This window comes from Chiloscyllium plagiosum, chromosome 15, assembly GCF_004010195.1.
Source record: "Chiloscyllium plagiosum isolate BGI_BamShark_2017 chromosome 15, ASM401019v2, whole genome shotgun sequence".
In the NCBI taxonomy this organism is placed as follows: Eukaryota; Metazoa; Chordata; class Chondrichthyes; order Orectolobiformes; family Hemiscylliidae; genus Chiloscyllium; species Chiloscyllium plagiosum.
The window spans coordinates 69,157,510-69,179,581 of record NC_057724.1 but is presented as its reverse complement, the minus strand read 5'-3'; the positions used below and the strand labels follow the sequence as shown (position 1 = coordinate 69,179,581).

At 44.0% G+C, this 22,072-nt stretch overlaps 1 protein-coding gene across 4 annotated transcripts in view; it reads left to right on the top strand.

The window, feature by feature from the left end:
- The window catches only part of si:zfos-2326c3.2 (mitogen-activated protein kinase kinase kinase kinase 4), a 310,274-nt gene that overhangs the window by 100,848 nt on the left and 187,354 nt on the right, over positions 1-22,072 (top strand). For all 4 annotated transcript variants that reach the window (XM_043705152.1, XM_043705150.1, XM_043705151.1 and 1 more), the window contains exon 4: positions 21,905-22,030. In XM_043705152.1, coding sequence (XP_043561087.1) covers positions 21,905-22,030 — 126 coding nt within the window. The remainder of the gene's footprint in view (positions 1-21,904; positions 22,031-22,072) is intronic.

Below are 22,072 nucleotides of genomic sequence, written 5' to 3'. Positions count from 1 at the left end.
TCCCTGGGGTCGGGGAGTCCAGAACTAGAGGGCATAGGTTTAGGGTGAGAGGGGAAAGATATAAAAGAGACCTAAGGGGCAACTTTTTCATGCAGAGGGTGGTGCGTGTATGGAATGAGCTGCCAGAGGATGTGGTGGAGGCTGGTACAATTGCAACACTTAAGAGGCATTTGGATGGGTATATGAATAGGAAGGGTTTGGAGGGATACGGGCCAGGTGCTGGCAGGTGGGACTAGATTGGGTTGGAATATCTGGTCGGCATGGACGGGTTGGACCGAAGGGTCTGTTTCCATGCTGTACATCTCTATCACTCTATGACTCTTTCACAGAATCAGCTGCTGTTTTCAGAAAAGGATCTTTTATTTAGTCTTCTGATGCCTTGGTTTGTACCAAAAAGAGAAGCCTCACATTCATGTTTGACCCCTCACAGATTTAATTTGCTTTCGGGTTCTGGAAGTCCCCAGGTGCACTTGGAAAAGAATAGCATGACAATAAAAAGAAGAGGTTTGTTTCTAAAGGGCATTAAAAAAAATAGTTACACATTTCCAGGCCATCTGAATGTTATAGTTCAATATTACATGCTGTGGCCTGTGTAAGACTGAAGAACGGTCCTCTTTCTTCCTTAACAAACACTGCCAGAACTGCTGTGCATTTGCAGTAATTTTATTTGGTTTCATTATGAGGTCGTGTATTCATCTGCTGTGCCGCTACTTAAAGAAACATTAAGAAGAAGAATATGTTATTAAGCTCCTGAAGCCTATTGTATCATAATACAATGATGGCTAATCTATATTCCAATCTTAACCACCCTCCTCAGCTCCATAACAAAAATCTAGTGATCTTGGCTTTATGCATTGTGCAATATTATATTGCTTTTTCTGAAAAAAAAGAGCTTTATATCACTGCCATCCTTTGCATGAATTGTGTGCTTTTAGGATCATGTCTCTTTGTCCGAGACTCCCCCATCAGAAAATGATTATTCCTATCTGCCTTGTCAAATCTTTTCAAACTCATGAAGATCTGAGTCAAATTATTCCTTAGCCTTCTATATTGCAAGGATAAAATCCTCATTTATATAATCTCTCCTCGCAGTCTAGCCTTTGAAGCTTGGTAATTAAAGGTGGTAAAAGTGAATTTTGAAGTCCAAGAAAGTTATAAATGCATTAAAGGATATCCCTGAGGATTTCACTGTCTTGTTTTATCTGCCTCCTGGTCCAGCAATGTTGAGGAGTCATCGCTCACTTAACTTTTCATCAATGACTCATTTGGAAGCCTCTTAAAAACATTAGAATGTGGAATCTGTTGCCTGAATGTATGGAGAAGCAGGTTAACTGAGGCACTCCAAAGGGAATTTGATCACTGTCTAATAATGGAGATGTGCAGAACTAAAGGCAGGGGAGTGACAGTAGGTGAAATATTCCAGCAGAGGCTTAGCAGAGACAAATGGCCAAATGGTCCTCCTTCTGTGCTGTAACCATTGATAATTCTTTAATTCTCTGGTTACACGTAGCAGTTCATAGGAGACATAACAGTTGATGGAAACAGCTTTGCTGTGGACACAGATTGATTGTATTAAGAAGAAGCCTTGATCAAAACTGTCTGTAAACTCAGAGCCTCTGTATCAGGTGCAATCAAAATCATACCCAGAAATAACATATTCGAAACATTACTTCATTGCTTCAACAGGGCGATGGTTTGAGTCAGAAACTGGGTTCAAGGGCCTTTGAATGATATCAGTTCTTCATTTGAAAACTCGGAACATTGATGGGAATTTCCATTTTCAGTGTAAAAGCAAAAGAAACTAATTGTTATAGGTGATAGAAAACAATGTTTTTTATATCATCGAGAAACAGAAATTCCCTATGATCATTCAACAGACCCAATCAAACTTGTTTTGAAGGTTTGTGGTCAACAAGATGAGTTTCAGTGTTAGAGGTGCGCTGTTCTCCCCCCACTTTTACAACCAAGTCTGTGGTTCATCCATCTGTTGAGTCTGTTTTTATTAGATTAGATTACTTACAGTGTGGAAACAGGCCCTTCGGCCCAACAAGTCTACACCGACCCGCCGAAGCGCAAACCACCCAGACCCGTTCCCCTACACTTCACCCCTTCCCCTAACACTACGAGCAATTTTAGCATGGCCAATTCACCTAACCTGCACATTTTTGGACTGTGGGACGAAACCAGAGCACCCGGAGGAAACTCACACAGACACTGGGAGAATGTGCAAACTCCACACAGTCGCCTGAGGCGGGAATTGCCTAATCATATTGAAATTGCCCTGCGATACATACCTCTCCCTTTCCATCGCTAAAGTAAACATAACCGAATTGTGGTCACTATCACCAAAGTGCTTACCTACCTTCAAATCTAACACCTGGCCGGGTTCATTACCCAGTACCAAATCAAATGTGGCCTCGTCCCTTGATGGCCGATCTACATACTGTGTCAGGAAACCCTCCTGCACACATTGGACAAAAACTGACCCATCTAAAGTATTTGAACTATAGTATTCCCAGTCAACATTTGGAAAGTTAAAGCCCCCATAATATCTACCCTGTTACTCTTGCTCCTATTGAAAATCATCTTTGCTATCCTATCCTCGACATTGCTGGAACTATTTGGAGGCCAATAGAAAACTCCCAACAGGGTAACCTCTCATTTACTGTTTCTAATCTCAGCCCATACTATCTCAGTAGAGGAGTCCTCAAATGTTCTTTCTGCAACCGTAATTCTGTCCTTGACTAACAATGCCACACCACCCCTCTTTTACCATTTTCTCTGTTCTTTCTGAGACATCTAAATCCCAGAACCTACAACAACCATTCCTGTCCCTGCTCTACCTTGCTCGGAAATGGTCACAACATTGATTAATCTGGATGCTCCTGGCATTGAAGTAGACACACTTTAAACCAACTTCTTGCCTGCCGCTGCCTTCTTGCGATCTTGAAATCTTAGTTCTGACTTCACTACTCTCAACCTCCTGTATACTCCAACTACAATTTAGATTCCCATCCCCCTGCTGAATTAGTCTAAACCCTCCCGAAGAGCATTAGCAAACGTCCCCCCCAGAATATCGGTACCCCTCTGGCTCAGGTGAAGACCATCCGTTGTAGAGGTCCCACCTATCCCAGGAAAACTCCCAATTATCCAGGAATCCAAAACCCTCCCTCCTGCACTCTTCTCTCTCCCTATTCCTCACTTCGCTAGCACCTCGTACAGGCAACAAACCAGAGATAACAACTGTTTGTTCTAGCTCTAAGCTTTTACCCTAGCTCGTTGAATTTCTGCTTTAAATCCCCATCTCTCTTCCTCCCTATGTTGTTGGTGCCAATGTGGACTAGACTTGGGGCTGCTCCCCCTTCCCCTCAAGGATACCAAAAACGTGATCACAGACATCACAAACCCTGGCACCTGGGAGGCAACACACCAACCGTGAGTCTCTCCTATTCTCACAGAACCTCCTATCTGTCCCCCTAACTATGGAGTCCCCAATGACTAATGCTCTGCTCTTCCCCCCTCCCTTCTGAGCAACAGGGACAGAGTCTGGGCCAGAGACCTGTGCCTCATTGCTTACTCCTGGTATGTGAACCCCCCCCCCTCCATGGGTATACCAAAATACTCTAATTGTTGTTGAGGGGAATGGCCACAAGGGTTCTGTGCACTGTCTGCCGGTTCCCTTTCCCCTTACTGTAACCCATCTACCTTCTTCTTTTACCTGAGGTGTGACTACCTACCTGTAACTTCTCTCAATAATCCCCTCTGCCTTCCGAGTGATCCGAAGTTTATCCTGCTCCGGCTCCAGTTCCCTAACGCAGTTTTCAAGGAGCTGGAGTTGGGTGCACTTCCAGCAGATGCAGTCAGACACTAGTGGTGACCCTTACCTCCCACATTCTGCAGGAGGAACATTCAACAGCCCTCACCTCCCACTATTCTAAATTCGCAACGAGACAACCGATAAACTAAAACAAAATCACCTTACCAATTGGTGCACAGAACCTTTTTTTTTGGTTAGAGGAGGAGGCCAGGTGGGAGACGCTACCTGAGTAGTGTTTCAGGTAAAGCAATCACCCAAGTGTAAAGCCTCACTTACCCGTGTCTGCTCATGCTCGGTGTGCGCTTTGCCTGTCCATGAGGTAAACCTTTACATCTTTTAAAAATTTTACTTTCCCATCGGGCCTCTAGTCCTTGCTGTCACTCCTTCCACTCCAACTGCTGCCGACAAAAGTGAAGTTTCCATTTCTGAGGATATGCTGCCCACCAGTATCCATTACAAGCCCACCGTCTTCCACGGTTACCACAGTTACTCCTCCTCCCACCCTGCTTTCTGCAAAGATTCTATTCCATTCTCGGCCTCCGTCATTTCTGTTCTGATGACGCCACCTGTCACCAGGCTGCCTCTAATGTAACTGCCTTTATCCTCAAATAAGATTCCACCCATTCTGATTGATAGAGTCTTCAGCCATTTCCAACAAATCTTCCACCCTTTCTGCCTTTACCCATTTCCCTCCTTTCTGAAATTATAGGGGTTCCCCTTGTCCTCACTTTCCACCTCACATTCAAAGCATCATCCTCCGTTATTTTGCCACCTCCAGCAGGATGCCATGACTAAACACATCTTCCCCTCCCCTCCACGGTTAGCATTCTTCAGCAAGTGTTCCAGAAGCGACCCCCTGGTGAAGCATCACTCTGAACGCTTCCTCAATCCCCCACGGCACCTTCCCATGCAATCGCAGAAGGGTCAACCCTTGCCCATTCACCACCTCCCTCCTCACTGTCCAAGACCCCAAACACACCTTCCAACTGGAGCAGCTATTTTTACTTCTTTCAATCCAGTCTACTGTAATTGCTGCTCACAGTGCATCTCTGAGATCAAATGCAAACTAGTGACCATTTTGCAGAACACCACTGCTCTATCTGTAGGAATGACCTTTCAGTTGCTTGTCATTTCAATATGCCATCTTGTACCCACACTAACAATTCTGTCTTCAGTCTGCTGCAATGTTCCAGTGAAACACAATACAAACTTAATGAACAACAGCTCCTTTCCCATGAAGGCATTTTATAGCCTCAAGGTCTCAATATTGAATACACTAATTTCAGAAACTGATTGCACTCTATCTGTTCCTCATTTTACTTACATTTTCTCCTCTTCCCCCCACCCCAACCCACCTTTCCTCACAGATGTGTCATGTTTGTGTCCTGTTTGTTTGCACTTTGTAGAAGTGTAGAAGGCCCTTTCACGCCTTAATTTACATCATTTTAGCATCTCATTTATCTCTTTCTCACTATTAACAGCCCCTTTGTTATTTGCACTGGGTCTCCACATCATCTGGCCTCTTTCTCTTCCTCTGTCTCTGTCCAAATTATAAAAAAGAACCTGTTTTCTAACACCTTTTGTTTCTCCAGAAGAGTCATACCCGAAGTGACATGTTAACTCTGATTCTGTCTTCGCAGATGCTGCCAGACCTCTTGAGTTTCTCTAGCATTTTACATGTGATCAACACTTAAATATGCTGATAGAATTGTTAAATGAAAATAAAAATTCTGCTGTATGGGCTATAGATTCTCTGTACATTGCAACTGTCTTTTTAATGTAAAATTAGGAGTCACCCTTTTAATGATGAGGATAAATATTATCTCTCATACAGTTTTGAGACATTGGAGTACTATCTCTGAAGATGGTGGAAGCAAGGTCATTAAATATTTTTAAGTGCAAAAATGGGTAGATCATTATTAGGGAATGGAATCGAAGGTCATTGGAGTCTTTGGGAATGAAACATCTGAAACACAATCAGATCTGCTGTGAATCTTCCTGAACAGTGACGCAGGATTGAGTGGTGAAGTGATGCTCCTATTTCATATGTCCGTATGTTTGTAAAATACATCACTTGCTGGAATGTGTTTGAGATGTCCAGAAGTCCTAATATAATCCAAGTTAAATACAAATATATTTAGATGGATGAGATAGGACAGCTTTTGAATCTGGGAACTAACATGTGGCTTTGTTAAGCAAGGCTTATTAATTGATGTTAGTTATTGATGGATTGTGCTGTGTCTTCATATTTACTTGAATTAATCACAAGAGGCTTTAGTGTGTAGACTTTTCTTGTCTCATTAAATCATTGCAATCGGTCCTACATGTCCCGTCTAACCAAAGCTAGTGCATCAAATTTTAAATTGATTTCACTTCTGCTCACTGTGATTTGACCTGCTTTCTCTACACTCTAAATATGTTAGGTTTCCATCTGAGCAGTCTCAGCAAAAGCAAAGCAGCACAACCAAAGGCAGCTGGTTGAGTGGTGGCTCAGTTGTTAGCACTGCTGCCTCACAGTGCTGGGGACCCGGGTTCGATTCTGGCCTTGGATGACTGTGTGAAATTTGTGCATTCTCCCTGTGTCTGCATGGGTTTCTTCTGGTTTCCTCCCACAGTCCAAAGGTTGTGCACGCTAGGTGGGTTGGCCATTGGAAATGGAGGATTACAGGGATAGGGTCAAGGAGGTGAGCCTAGGTGAGATCCTGTTCAGAAGGTCAGTGCACTCAGAGGGTCAAATGGCCTGCTTCCACACCATACGGCTTCTGTGATTCTATGATAATAGCTCTGATACCTGGACTTCAACTGAATCCTGGGATTGTCATTTGAGAATTGAGGAGCAAGTGCCTGTACTCTCGAGAGATTGAAGGAATGAGAGGTGATCTCATAGAACCACACAAAAATTCTTCAAGGGATGGACAGGGCAGATGCATGAAGAACGTTTCTCTTGGCTATGGATGTGGGTGTCTGGAAATAAGTGGCTCACCTCCAGATTGATTTAGAGGTGCCGGTGTTGGACTAGGGTGTACGAAGTTAAAAATCACACAACTCCAGGCTATAGTCCAACAGGTTTATTTGGCAGCACTAGCTTTCAGAGTGCTGCTCCTTCATCAGGTGGTTGTGGAGTATACTGTGTGATTATTAGCTTTGTACACCTCCAGATTAGCAGATTGTCCAATTAGTACTGAATACAGAGCATTTCTTCACTCGGAGGATGGTGAATCTTTGTAATTGTCCATCAAAAAAAGGTTGTGGTCCATCCAAAAAGGTTGTGAAAGCTCAAACATTGAGCCTATTTGATGCAGAAATCAATGGGCCACACTTTTTGACTCTGATCTCCACATTTTCAGTCCTCACTTTCTCCTGGGTATTATCGATATCAAGGGATATGGGGATAGTGTGGGAGTTAAATGTTGAGACATGATCAGCCAGTCTGAATGGCCAACTATGTCTTCCTATGACCTGATATTCAATACTGGCCATTTACAAGCCGTAAAAAGTGGTCCTGCTTTCATTGTAACATCTGCAATGTCCACTGCTAGCTATTCATGGTTCTACCATTCTGACAGACACTTCTACAGGAAATTAATGGTCTCAGTCTAAGGGGCAGAAGAGATGACATAGTTGTGGTGGAAAGTAGAAATGTCATGGGGAATGTTTTTATTGTGCTTTCTGCTCGAGAACTGAAACTCAGTTGGAAGTGCCACAAGGCATTGTGTAGGTTTAATTAATGTTTACTTGAAGGAAATTAGCAATGTCGTACCACGGCATGCCCTTGTGACACTGTCAAAGGGACTTCCTTGTGGAGCAGAGAGGGGAACCCCCGCAAAGCCTAATGTCACCTCAGCTCATGTCTCCATTTATAAAGTAAAGTGACTAAATAGGTCTTTTCCTATAAGTGACTCTCCCACACAACATCTGATTTTGCCTCATTACCAGTTCTCATGCACCGAGACATTGAATTGTTTCATTCGTACAGTCAAAATAAAACGATCAATGGTTGTAATTCAGAGGAACTGATGACATAACAGTCTATTTGTAAATGATCCTGAAACTTATGTCTTGAAAGCTTTCAAATCCCACTCAGTAATTTGCATTTGAAATCTCTCACAGTTCAACAAAAATAATGAAGGGTCAAGAAAGATAATCTGGTCTGTTGACCCTGTCCCAATATTATAGTGCTTGATGGACCCTCAGAATGAGACACATTTTACATTCAGCAGGGGAGAAAAGAGACCAGTCAGAAAGCCAAGGGCCAGTAAGGGAAATAAAGTTGTGCCAATTCCCCCTCCAGCCCCCTCAGACAAGCAAATCCACCCAGCAGTAACTCTAATCCTAACGCTAACCCAAGACACGTAGGTCAACTGATCACATCAATTTGATGCATTATCTCTTGAAATAGGCTAGGAGAAAGTGAGGACTGCCGATGCTGGAGATCAGAGTCAAAAAGTGTGGTGCTGGAAAAGCACAGCTGGTCAGGCAGCATCCAAGGAGCAGGAGAATCGAAGTTTTGAGCATAGGGGCGGCATGGTGGCTCAGTGGTTAGCACTGCTGCCTCACAGCACCAGGGACCCGGGTTCCATTCCAACCTCAGGCAGCTGTCTGTGTGGAGTTTGCACATTCTCCCTTTGTCTGCATGGGTTTCCTCAGGGTGTTCCGGTTTCTTCCCACAGTCCAAAGATGTGCAAGTTAGGTGAATTGGCTGTGCTAAATTGCCCATAGTGTTAGGTGTATTAGTCAGAGGGAAATGGTTTGGGTGGATTACTCTTTGGAGGGTTGGTTTGGACTTGTTGGGCCGAAGGGCCTGTTTCCACACTGTAGGGAATCTATTCTAATCTGAAGCATACATTCCTGATGAAGACCTTATGCTCGCAATGTTGACTCTCCTCCTCCTCAGATACTGCCTGACCAGTCATGCTTTTCCAGCGCCACATTCTCAAAATAGGCGCAAAGGCCTATTAAGCACTCTAGTTCTGTTCCAATATTTCGATGTTCAAGATGCAATCTTCGTTCTCTTGTAGAAAGTCAAGTAGCTTTATTTTCAAAAGTCACTAACATCATGTTTCAACAAAATGTTAGAATTTGTTCTGATATGTCGAAGTGTTCTCAGAGTGCCTTAACATCATCTTCCATCCTTTAGCAATATTATAATCAATGATTAATGAAAGGTCTCTAGTGTGCAGTACCTGTTCTTAAACTTGAATAGGATGCGAGACAAGATGTATTTTCTTTTTAAAAATTGGATTCTAATTGTGTGTGGAAATAGCAAATCAAGAATTGGATTAGATTATATTACAATGTGGAAACAGGCCCTTCGGCCCAACAAGTCCACACCGACCCGCTGAAGCACAACCCACCCATGCCCCTACATTTACCCTTTACCTAACACTATGGGCAATTTAGCATAGCCAATTCACCTGACCTGCACATCTTTGGACTGTGGGAGGAAACCGGAGCACCCGGAGGAAACCCACGCAGACACAGGGAGAACATGCAAACTCCACACAGTCAGTCGCCTGAGGCGGGAATTGAACCCAGGTCTCAGGCGCTGTGAGGCAGCAGTGCTAACCACTGTGCCACCATGCCTCAGGTGCACTAGGGTACCTACAAAGTTCGAATCACAAGGCTTTTTTTGTTAACTTTATATGTACAAAAATGTACATTTATTTAAAGTTTATGGATAACAGTTTCTACTTTTTTCAGCGTAGAAACAGACCTTTTGGTCTGAACAGTCCATGCTGACTGTAATCCCAAATTAACCTAGTCCCACCTGCCTGCGCTTGGCCCATATCCCTCCAAACAATTCTTACTGACGTGCTTATCGAAATGTCTATTAAATGTTGTAACTGTACCCACATCCACCACTTCCTATGGAAAGCCATTCCACACACGAACCTCTCTCGGTGCAACAAAAATTGCCACTCATGTCGTTTTTTTTATCTTTCTCCTCTCACCTTAAAAATATGCCAAGTAGTTTTGAAATTCCTCCACCCTATAGAAAAGGCACCTGCCATTCACCTTAGCTAGACCGCCCATAATTTTATAAACCTCTATAAGGTCACCCCTCAACCTCCTAAGCTTCATTGGAAAACAGTTTGGTCTCAAGTCAGAGTTCGAAAAACATATTGATTTGTGTCTGACATGCCTAAGGGAAACTTCGGGTATGTACTGCCGATGAACAAGTTCAGGGCCATTTCATGGAAGGAAATTCACTTCTTGGCCTCCCATCTTTTGGATGAGATGCCAAATGAAGAAACCATCTTCCCTCTCGATTGGTGTGGAAAATCCCATTGTGCTATGTCATAGGAATGGGAAGGATCCCACCAATGAACTGCACACATTTGATCCCTCAATGTGCACTACAAGAACTGATTATCTCGTTGTTACCATATTCCTGTTCATGGGAGCTTACCAAGTTTGAATTGAGCGCCACAACTTTCATCATCTTGCTTTCACCAGTCGTGGCAGAGAGTATTAGAACAAGGAGGCGATGTTGGAGTTGTACAGAGCATTGGTCAGGCCAGAATTGGAGTACTGTGTGCAATTCTGGTCACCTCACTACAAGAAGGATGTGATAGCTCTCGTGAGGGTTCAGAGAAGGTTCACCAGGATATTGCCTGGGATGGAGAAATTGAGCTATAAGGAGAGACTAGATAGACTTGGATTGTTTTCTTTAGAACAGAGGACACTGAAAGGGGATGTGATTGAGGTGTACAAGATTATGAGGGGTACAGATATGCTGAATAGAGAGCAGCTGTTCCCCTTGGTTGCTGGGTCAATCACAAGAGAGGCCGAGCTTTAGGGCAAGGAGCAGGAGATTCAGATGAGATTTGGGAAAAATCTTTTTCACCCAGTGGGTGCTGGGAAACTGGAATGCACTTCCTGGTTCTACCTTATAACCTTTAAAAGATATTTGGATGGATACTTCAAATATTGTAACAAGCAAGGATATGATGCAAGTGCAGGAAATTGAGAATAGTGCACCTTTTAGTGGTAGTTAAGTCAGTGCAGACTTGATGGGCCAAACGGACTTTTCTGCGCTCCATCAATCTATGAATCTCTACATTTTTAAATTCTTTTGATGGGATGTAGCTGCTCATCCCCAATTGACCTTGAACTGAGTGGCTCACTAGTGCCATGTCAGAGGGCAGTTAAGAATCAGCTGGCCTGGGTCTGGAGTCACATGTAGATCAGACTTTCCCCAAAGGGCATTCATGAACCAGATTTTTTTTCACAATGGTCAACATTGCTAAGACTTGTTTTCAATTTCAGATTTAATTGGATTGAAATTCCGCCAGCTACCATGATTGGGTTTCAACCTGTGAATTTCCCCTATAGCCACTGGATGATTGGTCCTGTGACATTACCACTACACTACTGCCTCACCACAATGTATTGTAATAGTCACAGTGATAGTGGTGATTATAATAGTGACCATCTCCAAAAAATATTTTCTTGGCTAAAAAGTATCCTGAAATCATGGTAGGTGCTATATAAATAGAAATCTTTCTTTATTACTTTCCTTCTTCCACTCTGGACCATGGTGGGGTTGGCAGGTGAACATAATAATGCAACATGTTGTCTCCCTGCCTTCTGCAAGGTGATGTTTAGGGTTAGAGCCAGGAATGCTATTGCTCAGGTAAATCTGGCAAATATATCATTCGTGAGTGATGCTTTTCATCTCATTTATGGTGAGCTGTCAAAGATTCATTCTATTTTCAGCACTTGCATGTAAAGACATAATTCACGTTTCTGTGGTTGTGACACTTTGAAGCATGTTTCATATCCTTTACGATTCGTTTTTATTCTATCTGTCTTATGACTCCATTTGTTTTGGTCATGTGATGCAACTACCTCTGACTTGTGAAGTTGTTTATGATACTCGTGATTAATCCATTCCTAAGCTGTCCACGTGTGAACATAGTTTGTTATTATTTTACCCAGATGTGACAGATGGTCTGGTTTTAAGGCACAGTTGCAACAGGCAGGACGTTAGGGCAAAGCAGCCTCTCTTAGCACTCTAGCTCCCGTTGTTTTACATCACAGAGGAAAGGGCCCACATTTTCTTCTGACATTGCTCTTTGCAGATAAGATCACTATTGCTTAGTTTTGGATGTTGACTTTGTATCAAAGTTAGAATCATAGATTCCCTACAGTGTCAAAACAGTCCACACCGATCCTCTACTCTACATTTACACCTGCCTAATTCACCTAACCTTCACATCCCTGAACCCTGCGGCCAAACCACCTAACCTGCACAGCTTTGAACTGTGGGAGAAAACTGGAGCACCAAGAGAAACCCACACGGACACGAGGAGAATGTACAAATTCCACACAGATAGTCACCTGAGGCTGGAATTGGAACCCAGGTCCCTGGTGCTGTGAGGCAGCAATGCTAATCACTGAGGTACGATCATAGAGTCATACAGCATGGAAACAGACTGTTCAGTCCAACAAGTCCATGCTGACCATGTTCCCAAGCTAATTTAGTTCCTCTTGCCTGCTCCTGGTCCACATCCCTCTAAACCCTTCCTATTCATGTACTTATGCAAATGTCTTTGAAACATGGTAACTATACCTGCATCCACCACTTCCTCTGGCAGTTCATTCCATACATGAACCACTCTCTGTGTAAAACTTATTGCCCCTCATGTCCTTTTTAAACGTTTCTCCTCTCACCTTAAAAACATGCCCCTTAGTTTTGAAATCTTCCATCCTGGGGTAAAGACCCTTGGCATTCACCGTGTATACTCCCCTCATGATTTTATAAACCTCTGTAAGGTCAGCCCTCAACTTCTTATGCTCCAGTGAAAAATGTCCCAGCCTATCCAGCCTACTTTTGTAACTCAAACCCTCCGTTCCCGGCACCATCTTGGTAAATCTTTTCTGATCCAAGATTTCTCCTGAAAACACTGTAAGATTGCGCATAAAGCATCCTAACTCAAGAGCTGTGTTGTAAGTGGATCCATATCAGCGCATTGTGTGCAGCAAGAGTACACTACTTTAGTAAGAGTGGGAGAGACGAGGACCCTTCATTGGACGGTGTATTGAGTATAAGAGCTGGCAGGTCATGTTAAAATTGTACAAGACATTGGTTCAGCCACAATTAGAATACTGTGTACAGTTCTGGTCACCACGTTACCAAAAGGATGTGGACACTTTGGAGAGGGTGCAGAGAAGGTTTACGAGGATGTTGCCTGGTACGGAAGGTGCTAGCTATGAAGAAAGGTTGAGTGGGTTAGGTTTATTTTCATTAGAAAAAAGGAGATTGAGAGGGGACCTGATTGAGGTTTACAAAATCATGAAGAGTATAGACAGGGTGGATAGAGACAAGGCTTTTCCTAGGGTGAAGAATTCAATAACAAGAAGCCACGCTTTCAAGGTGAGAGGTGGAAAGTTTAAGGAGGATACACACGACAAGTACTTCACACAGAGAGTGGTGGGCGTTTGGAACGCGTTGCCAGCAGAGGTGGTAGAGGCAGGCTGGGTAGATTCATTTAAGACATGTCTGGATAAATGCATGAGTAGGTGGGGAGAAGAGGGATACAGATGTTTAGGAATTGACCGACAGGTTTAGAGGGTACATTTGGATCAGCTCAGGCTTGGAGGGCGGAAGGGCCTGTTCCTGGGCTGTAAATTTTCTTTGTTATTTGTTTTTGTTTGACCGGAGGGCACAGCCTCAGAATGAAAGGCCAATCCTTTAGCACGGACTTGAGGAGGCATTCCTTCAACCAGTGGGTGGCTTACCCATGGAACTCATTGTCACAGAAAGTTGTTGAGCATGTTTAAGACATAGATAGGTTTTGGTTTGTAAGGGGATCAAGGGTTACTGGGAGAAAGCAGGAGAATGAGGCTGAGAAACATATCAGCCATTATTGAATAGTGGAGCAGACCTGATCGGCCGAATAGTCTAGTTCTGCTTTTATATCTTACGGTCTTTACAATAACAGACTTCAAAACGTTTCCTGTGAACTACAAAAGATGGAACTGAAACTGAACTGCACTCTCCCAATCACAATTAATGTAGCATCACAAATCTCTGTACAGGGTACAATAAAAGGAATTGAGCAGCTCAGCTTCATTACTGAATATTAACCATAAAATAGCCAAATACTGATTCCAGTTGAGTGTTTTTTTTTGCATGTGACATACAAGCAAAACCAAATTTTTAAACATCAAATTGACCTAAGCACCAGAGATGGAGAGGTCTAAGAGGCTTTGATCCCTATTCAGAACATATTAATGATTAAGTTGAGTTAAAAGGTCAGTAGGAAATGGTAGATGAACTTATCCAAAATGTTCAAGATATTCTCTTGCTTGATAATTGTGCTCTTTGACTTGGGCAATTGCAAACATTACTTGACTATTCAAGAAGAGAGGGTAGGTGAACCCAGGTAATGTTAGACCCTTCAGGTTGAAATTGAGCTCGAGGAATCTATCAGTAAGAGGTGGTGATTGAACGCTTGCGCCTGTCCGAGGAGATCAAGGAGCATCAACATGGATTTGTGAAAGGCTGGTTATGTCTGAATAGGGCATCATTGACATGGTTCAAAACTCTCAGCTTTTCACCACTTTGATGAAGGAATTAGGAATTTGTGTCCAAGTTTGCAGATGACATGACATTTAGGAGCAACAGGAAGTTGGGTGGATGGGAAATTACCAAAGGACCTAAGACATACAGAGTGGATGCAAGTTTAGAGTTCAGCCAAGAGTACCTTTCTTATAGGCTGAGAAGTTAGGGGTTTGATTAGATTAGATTACTTACAGTGTGGAAACAGGCCCTTCGGCCCAACAAGTCCACCCCGACCCTCCGAAGAGCAACCCACCCAGATCCATTCCCCTACATTTACCCCTTCACCTAACACTATGGGCAATTTAGCATGGGCAATTCACCTAACCTGCACATTTTTGTGTTGTGGGAGGAAACCGGAGCACCCGGAGAAAACGGGGAGAATGTGCAAACTCCACACAGACAGTTGCCTGAGGCAGGAATTGAACCCGGGTGCTAACCACTGTGCCACCGTGCCGCCCACTGGCTGTGGAGGAACAAAGAGATTTTGATATTATATCTGAAGCATTGAAAGTCAGAGGATAGGTCCAAAGACATAACTAAATGGCTGGTTGAATGTTTACCTACATCTTAAAAGAGATTGAATTCAGAAGGTTGCGGATAGTGTTGAAGGATGTTGGACGTTACAGAGAGACCTAGATAAGCTGCAGAGCTGATCTGAGAGGTGGCAAATGGAGTTTAATGTGGAAAAGTGTGAGGTGACTCACTTTGGAAGGAGTAACAGGAATGCAAAGTGCTGGGCTAATGGTAAGATTCTTGTTAGTGTAAATGAGCAAAGAGCTTTCAGTGTCCATGTGCATAGATCCTTGCCACCCAAGTTGACAGGGTTGTTAAGAAGGCATACAGTGTGTTAGCTTTTATTGGTAGAGGGATTGAGTTTCAGAACCATGAGATCATGCTGCAACTGTACAAAACTCTGGTGTGGCCACATTTGGAGTATTGCGTACAGTTCTGGTCACATTATAGGAAGGATGTGGAAGCTTTGGAAAGGGTTTAGAGCAGATTTACTAGAATGTTGCCTGGTACAGAGGGAAGGTCTTATGAGGAAAGGCTGAGGGATTTCAGGCTGTTTTTGTTGGAGAGAAAAAGGTTGAGAGGCGACTTAATTGAGATCTATAAGATAATCAAAGGATTAGATAGGTTGGACAGTGAGAGCCGTTTTCCTTGGACAGTGATGGCTAGCATGAGGTGACATAGTTTTAAATTGAGAAGTGATAGATATAGGACAGATGTCAGAGGTAGGTTCTTTACTCAGAGAATAGGAGGGGCATGGAATGCCCTGCCTGCAACAGAAGTTGACTCACCAACATTAAGGGCATTTCAATGGTCATTGGATGGATTTTGCTATAAATTCAGTATCTTACAATCTTATTCTCTACAATCACCTGATGAAGGAGCAGCGCTCCGAAAGCTAGTGCTTCCAAATAAACTGTTGGACTATAACCTGGTGTTGTGTGATTTTTAACTTCATATGGATGATAATGGAATAGCGTAGGTTAAATGGGCTTCAGATTGGTTCCATAGGTCAGTGCAACATTGAGGGCTGATGGGCCTGTACTGCGCTGTAATGTTCTATGTTCTGTGTTCTATGTTCTAAGGTTAAAAGTTGCTTCAGTTGCACGTGTCATATAAGACAGTTTGTACCAGAATGGTTCAATTTGCAACAAAAGACCAAAGGGGAGCTCCCGATACCCAAGTCATGGACTGAAGAAGAATTCCCGATGCCCGGCTCACAGACTGAAGGAGAGTTCCCAACACCCGGCTCACAGACTGAAGGAGAGTTCCCGATACCCGGCTCACAGACTGAAGGGGAGTTCCCAACTCCCGACTCATGGACTGAAGAAGACTTCCCGATACCCGGCTCACAGACTGAAGGAAAGTTCCCAATACCCGGCTCACGGACTGAAGGAGAGTTCCCGATACCCGGCTCACGGACTGAAAGAGAGTTGCCAACACCCGGCTCACGGACTGAAGGAGAGTTCCCGATACCCGGCTCACAGACTGAAGGAGAGTTCCCGATACCCGGCACACGGACTGAAGGAGAGTTCCCGATACCCGGCTCACGGACTGAAGGAGAGATCCCGATACCCGGTACACGGACTGAAGGGTAGTTCCCAACACCCGGCTCACGGACTGAAGGGGATTTCCCAATATCTGACTCACCGACTGAAGGGGAGTTCCCAATACCCGGCACACGGACTGAAGGAGAGTTCCCAATACCCGGCTCACGGACTGAAGGGGAGTTCCCGATACCCAGCTCACGGACTCAAGGTGAGTTCCCAATACCTGGCTCATAGACTGAAGGGGTGTTCCCAATGAGCATGGTATCAGGAACTCCCCTTCAGTCCATGAGCCGGGTATCAGGAGCTCACCTTCAGTCCGCACGTTGGCTCTTGGGATCTCCCCTTCAATCCGTGCACCGGGTATCGGGAACACCCCTTCAGTCTGTGTTTCAGGCATCGGGAGGTCACCTTCAGTGCAAACATCAGAGGTCGGGAGCTCACTGAGAGTCCCAGTCAAGACTCTGCCACTGCCTTGCAGTCAGCATTGAGCTGAAATTCAGCGAGCCCAGTACCGCCACCGCCTCTGCCTCTCTCCAGAAAGAGTTCATGTCTGAGCCTTTGGAACTTCAGAGAACACAAAATCTTTCCTCATAAGCCATCCCATGGATTGGCTTGGTTTACCTTCATCGCACTATTTCTGTGGTATCTCTAATTATATATTTCCTGAGATCAGGAGACCAAAGCTGGACACAGTACTGTAATTGGGGTCACAGCAGGGCCCTGCTTAGTCTGTTATAGGGGAGGCAATGGCCTTGTGATAATATTGCTTTACTGATAATCCAGAGACCCTGATAGTGTTCTGGGGACCCAGGCTTGATCCTGCCATGATAGATAAAACAATTTGAATTCAACAGAAATCTGGAATTAAGAGTCCAATGATGACTGTGAATCCATTGTTGTTTGTTGGAAAAAAAACCGCCTGATTCATTAATGTCCTTTGGAAAAGAAATTGCCATCCTTACCGAGTCTGCCCTACTTGTGACTCCTAACTGGCCTTTGGGCAATTAGGGATGGGTAATAAATGCCAGCCTAGCCAGCGACACCATAAACCCCTGAATCATTTTTTTTTAATCGCTGCAAGACATCTTCATGGCAATATTCAAATCCTCTTGTGGTGAAAAACATACTATTCTTTTCCCTAAGTGCCTGTTGCAGCTGCTTCCTGAAAGGGCTCAGACTTGGGGTTCAGAAAGTCTTGTGAGGAATTTAAACTGTTTGATAGTCTTAAACTTGCTGCAGAGTGTTGCATCTATGCTATACGTTGCCTGTTCATTTCCTTCGTTGATGTCAAAATGAATAATCAGGCCAGCAAACTACCTTTGTGGTATCTTTGTTTACATGTTCTGTGGTGCACAGTTCAAGTAAGAAATGATTAGCTGGCACATTATCCTTTTTTGTCCTCTTCTAGGCATTTCTTTTTAACATTTGCTTTCCTTTCTCATGTGCTCCACGCTGAACTAAGTTGTTTCCCCATTTAGTGCCACTGGTACCTTCCATCATTCTTTGACCACCAAGTGCTGAAAATTCCATGAGGGACTGAGAAATGTTTTCAAGTGCTGAGAAATGTTTTCTGTTGAATATTGCAGCACAAATGGAAGCCAGTCAGTCCACCTTGTCAGTGCCTACATGTTTAAAGTGCTATCCAAGTAGTGTGATTCAGTTCCTCTTTCCCCATGAGGTTCTGAAAGGGTGCAACAGGGTAAACACAGAGATGTTATTCTAGAGTACAGGGGCAAACATCTCATTTGAAGATCCAATCATTTAGGACTAGACTGACAAGGGTTTCTACACTCAAAGCACTTTCAAATCACTGGAGCTAACTATTGTGTATCCTATATGTTTTGCTGTATGTAATTAAGGCTGAGGTAGGCAGATTTCTGGTCACATGGTGGTCGAGGGGTATGTGATGCAGGTGAGAAAATGGAGTTGAAAGTGCAAATGATAGTCCTGAAGGATGGAGTAAGCTCATGAGGCTTTATGGTGTGCTCCTGCTCTGATTCCATTTATTTGTACATTTGTCATCCTGCTGATTTTCCTTGTTTTATCTTTGACATCAGTGTCAAGTACTGATCCTTGGCTCAGCCCTTTCTCCCACTGAGATTGCAGGACGGGACAGTTTATCTTCTGCGGATTCACAAGCTTGGAGCTGCATCTTGTCCTGCCTTTGCAGTGTCAATGCAAGGTTCCACCGAATTGCTGTTGCACCACTGCACTGTCAGCTGACATAGAATTGAATTTCCACTCCTTAAAACAATCACAAGATATCAAGACAGCTGCCCCGGCTTCCTGGCAGCTGACAAAGACATGATGAGTTATGAGAAGACTCTGCCCATCAGCTTTGATGAGAATCACACGACCTCTCCCTCGCAACTTAACTTTTGCGGTGTGGAAGGTGTGGAGTCAACACCCATCAGCTTTACCACAAGCTGCTTTAACAACAAGTGTTTAATTGGTGTGGTGAAGATATTTCTCACGTGCATATATTTATATTTCCCATTTTTGTTCTTGATCTTATCAAATCCCTTTGAATGGCAGCTAGCTTTCAGATAAATACATATCTGGTGCAGATGAGAACTGATCCCAAAACAATCAGAATTAGCCGTGTGTGTGTATATACATGGGACAGGACAATTACCCAACTCGTTCCAAAGATGCATACAGTAATGGCTGAGATATAACAGTACATCACATACCGACTCATGTTTTAACTCCTGTTAACAATCAGTCACCTTCCACACTTCATTATGATCTTGCACCTCTGACAGTTGACTTTGGTAAGCTGGTAGGTCTGTTTTGATGTATTGCATGTGGTGCCGTTAGGTTTTTGATTAAAATTGTCATATATATTCAAGAACATTACATTCTTGAATAGCTGGTTTGTATTGTGGGGTGAAGCCAATTGTGTGGGTTGAATTCCCGCATTAGCTGACGTTACCACAAAGGTCCCCCCTTCTCCACCTGTCCCCTCACCTGAGGCATGATGACCCTCAGGTTAAACCACCACCAGTTGTTTTAAATGAGAGCGTTGCCCTATAGCCCTCTTGGACTAGGATGGCTTCAACCTTTACTGAAACAGTTCAATCTTAACTGCAATTTCCAACTTGCAGCGAGATCTGCTTCCCCAGCCGCTAACAGCTGTTTTTTTTTTAAAATATGTCTCGATGTAAAACTCATGAGATTGGTGGAATACCAGTCTTCACTTCACTTGAGACTAGCACATTGCATCCACTCATGGTAATTTTTCAATAAGTGCATAATGTCAATGCTGCCCTTGTATCAAGTTGAAACATTGAGAGAAGATTTGTAATTCTCAGTCTGAAACTACTGTGTTCGCATTTACTGAAGTGAATATACAGACGCTCAGTCTCAAAGTTAGACATAAGTACAATGAATTCCTGGTCATAGAATCACAGAATCCCTACAGTGTGGAAGCAGGCCACGCCCATTGAGCCCACACCGACTCTCTGAAGAGCATCCCATCCCAGAATCACGCCCCCTACCCAATCCTTGTAACCTTGCATTTCCCATGGCTAGCCCACCTAACCTACACATCCCTGAACACTATGGGCAATTTAGCATGGCCAATCCATCTAACCTGCACAGCTTTGGACTGTGGGAGGAAACCGGAGCATCTGGAAAAAAACCCAAATAAACAAGAGGGGAATGTGCACACTCCACACAGACGGTTGCCCAAAGTTGGAATTGAGCCTGGGGGTCACTGGCGTTGTGAGCCACTGGACCTCCCTAGTCATTATGGAATAGAAAGAGGCCATTCAGCCCTGCTGCTGACACCATCATTCATGCCTTGGTTACTGCCAGACTTCATTGTTCAGCACAGTTCCACACTCTCCCCATGGTAACAGTGATGTCACCCGGAGTTCCACTCCTCAATATTAGGTGGTGACCTCAGACCAGACAGGCATGGACCAGTGTTGTAATCCCCCCTTCTGCTCCTGGAGTAGGGTGGAAGGAATTCCTGCCTCTGCATCATCCCATCCAGCAGGACCAGCAGCCCCCTTCCCGCAAAAGAGTCGTAGAACCCCTAAGTTTGGAAACAGGCCCTTTGGCCCAACAAGCCCATACTCACCCTCTGAAAAGTATCCCATCCAGGCCCATCATCCTACCCTATTACTGCATATTTCTCCTGACTAATGCGCCTAACCCACACATCCCTGAACACTACGGGCAATTTAGCATGGCTAATTCATCTAAATCGTAACCCTTTGGACTGTGGGAGGAAACCATAGCACCCAGAGGAAACCCACGCAGACACGGGGAGAATATGCAAACTTTACACACACAGTCGCCCGAGGCAGGAATCAAACATGGATCCCTGCCGCTGTGAGGCAGCAGTGCTAACCACTGAGCCATCATGCCACCCCAAAGTAATTTTCCGCTTGACTGCTACGCCTGGGGCAAATATAAGGAGCTGTGCAGGGCAGCTCCAGATTAAAGTACAGGTCCCAGTACACAACAGGCTGTTAAAGATTGTGTAAGCAAAAGGGATGCTGGTTAATGTTAGGATATCCTGACAGTGATAAAATGTTCAGGGAATGGCACATGTTGTCATGGAGCAAGAATCTGATGTGAGATGTCTTTGGGGAGGGGGGGATGATTAATGTGACAGGTTTGGTAAGGTTTAACGAAAAAGCATGCTATCCCTGGAGTGAAAAACCCTCCAAAGTACTAGTTGCAGCTCACACCTGCCCAAAAACTCTAAAATTCAGCCCCACGAGTTTCCTTTCTCATTAGTCATAGACTCATAGAGATCTACAGCACGGAAACAGACCCATCGGTCCAACGTGCCTATGTCGATCAGATATCCTGACCTAATCTCATCCCATTTGCCAGCACTTGGCCCATATCCCTGTCAACCCCTCCTATTCATCCATTCATTTAGATGCCTTCTAAATGTTGTAATTGTGCCAGCCTCTACCACTTCCTCTGGCAGCTCATTCCACACACGAACCACCCTCTGTGTGAAAACGTTGCCCCTTAGGTCCCTTTTAAAGTGTTCCCCTCTCACTCTAAACCTATGGCCTCTAGTTCTGGACTCCCCCACCCCTTGTCTATTTACCCTATCCATGCCTCTCAAGATTTTATAAACCTCTATAAGGTCACCCCTCAGCCTCTGATGCTCCAGGGAAAACAGCCCTCGCCTATTCAACCTCTCTCTAGCCCAAACCCTACGAACCTGGCAACATCCTTGTAAATCTTTTCTGAACCCTTTCAAGTTTGTAAAATATACCAGTGGACAGTATTTTCTGTTGATGTTATTTTCCCCTGTCCACCAACATTTCCCTTCTCTTCTAAGAAGAGAATTGAGAGTAAGATGCAGCCTGTGGCCAGTCAGTAAATGATGGTACATCACAAGCTTTGCTTCAAACTGGCTTCGAGCCATATCCTAAAGTTTGTGATCAGTTTCATTGATGATGAAACACTTTTCCTCGAATACAGGATGAAGAAGAAGAAATCAAACTGGAAATTAACATGTTGAAGAAGTGTTCCCATCACAGGAACATTGCAACATATTATGGCGCTTTCATCAGAACAAATCCTTCAAACCAAGAAGACCAACTCTGGGTAAGTGTTTTTAAACATATTATACTATCTGACAGCACAAAG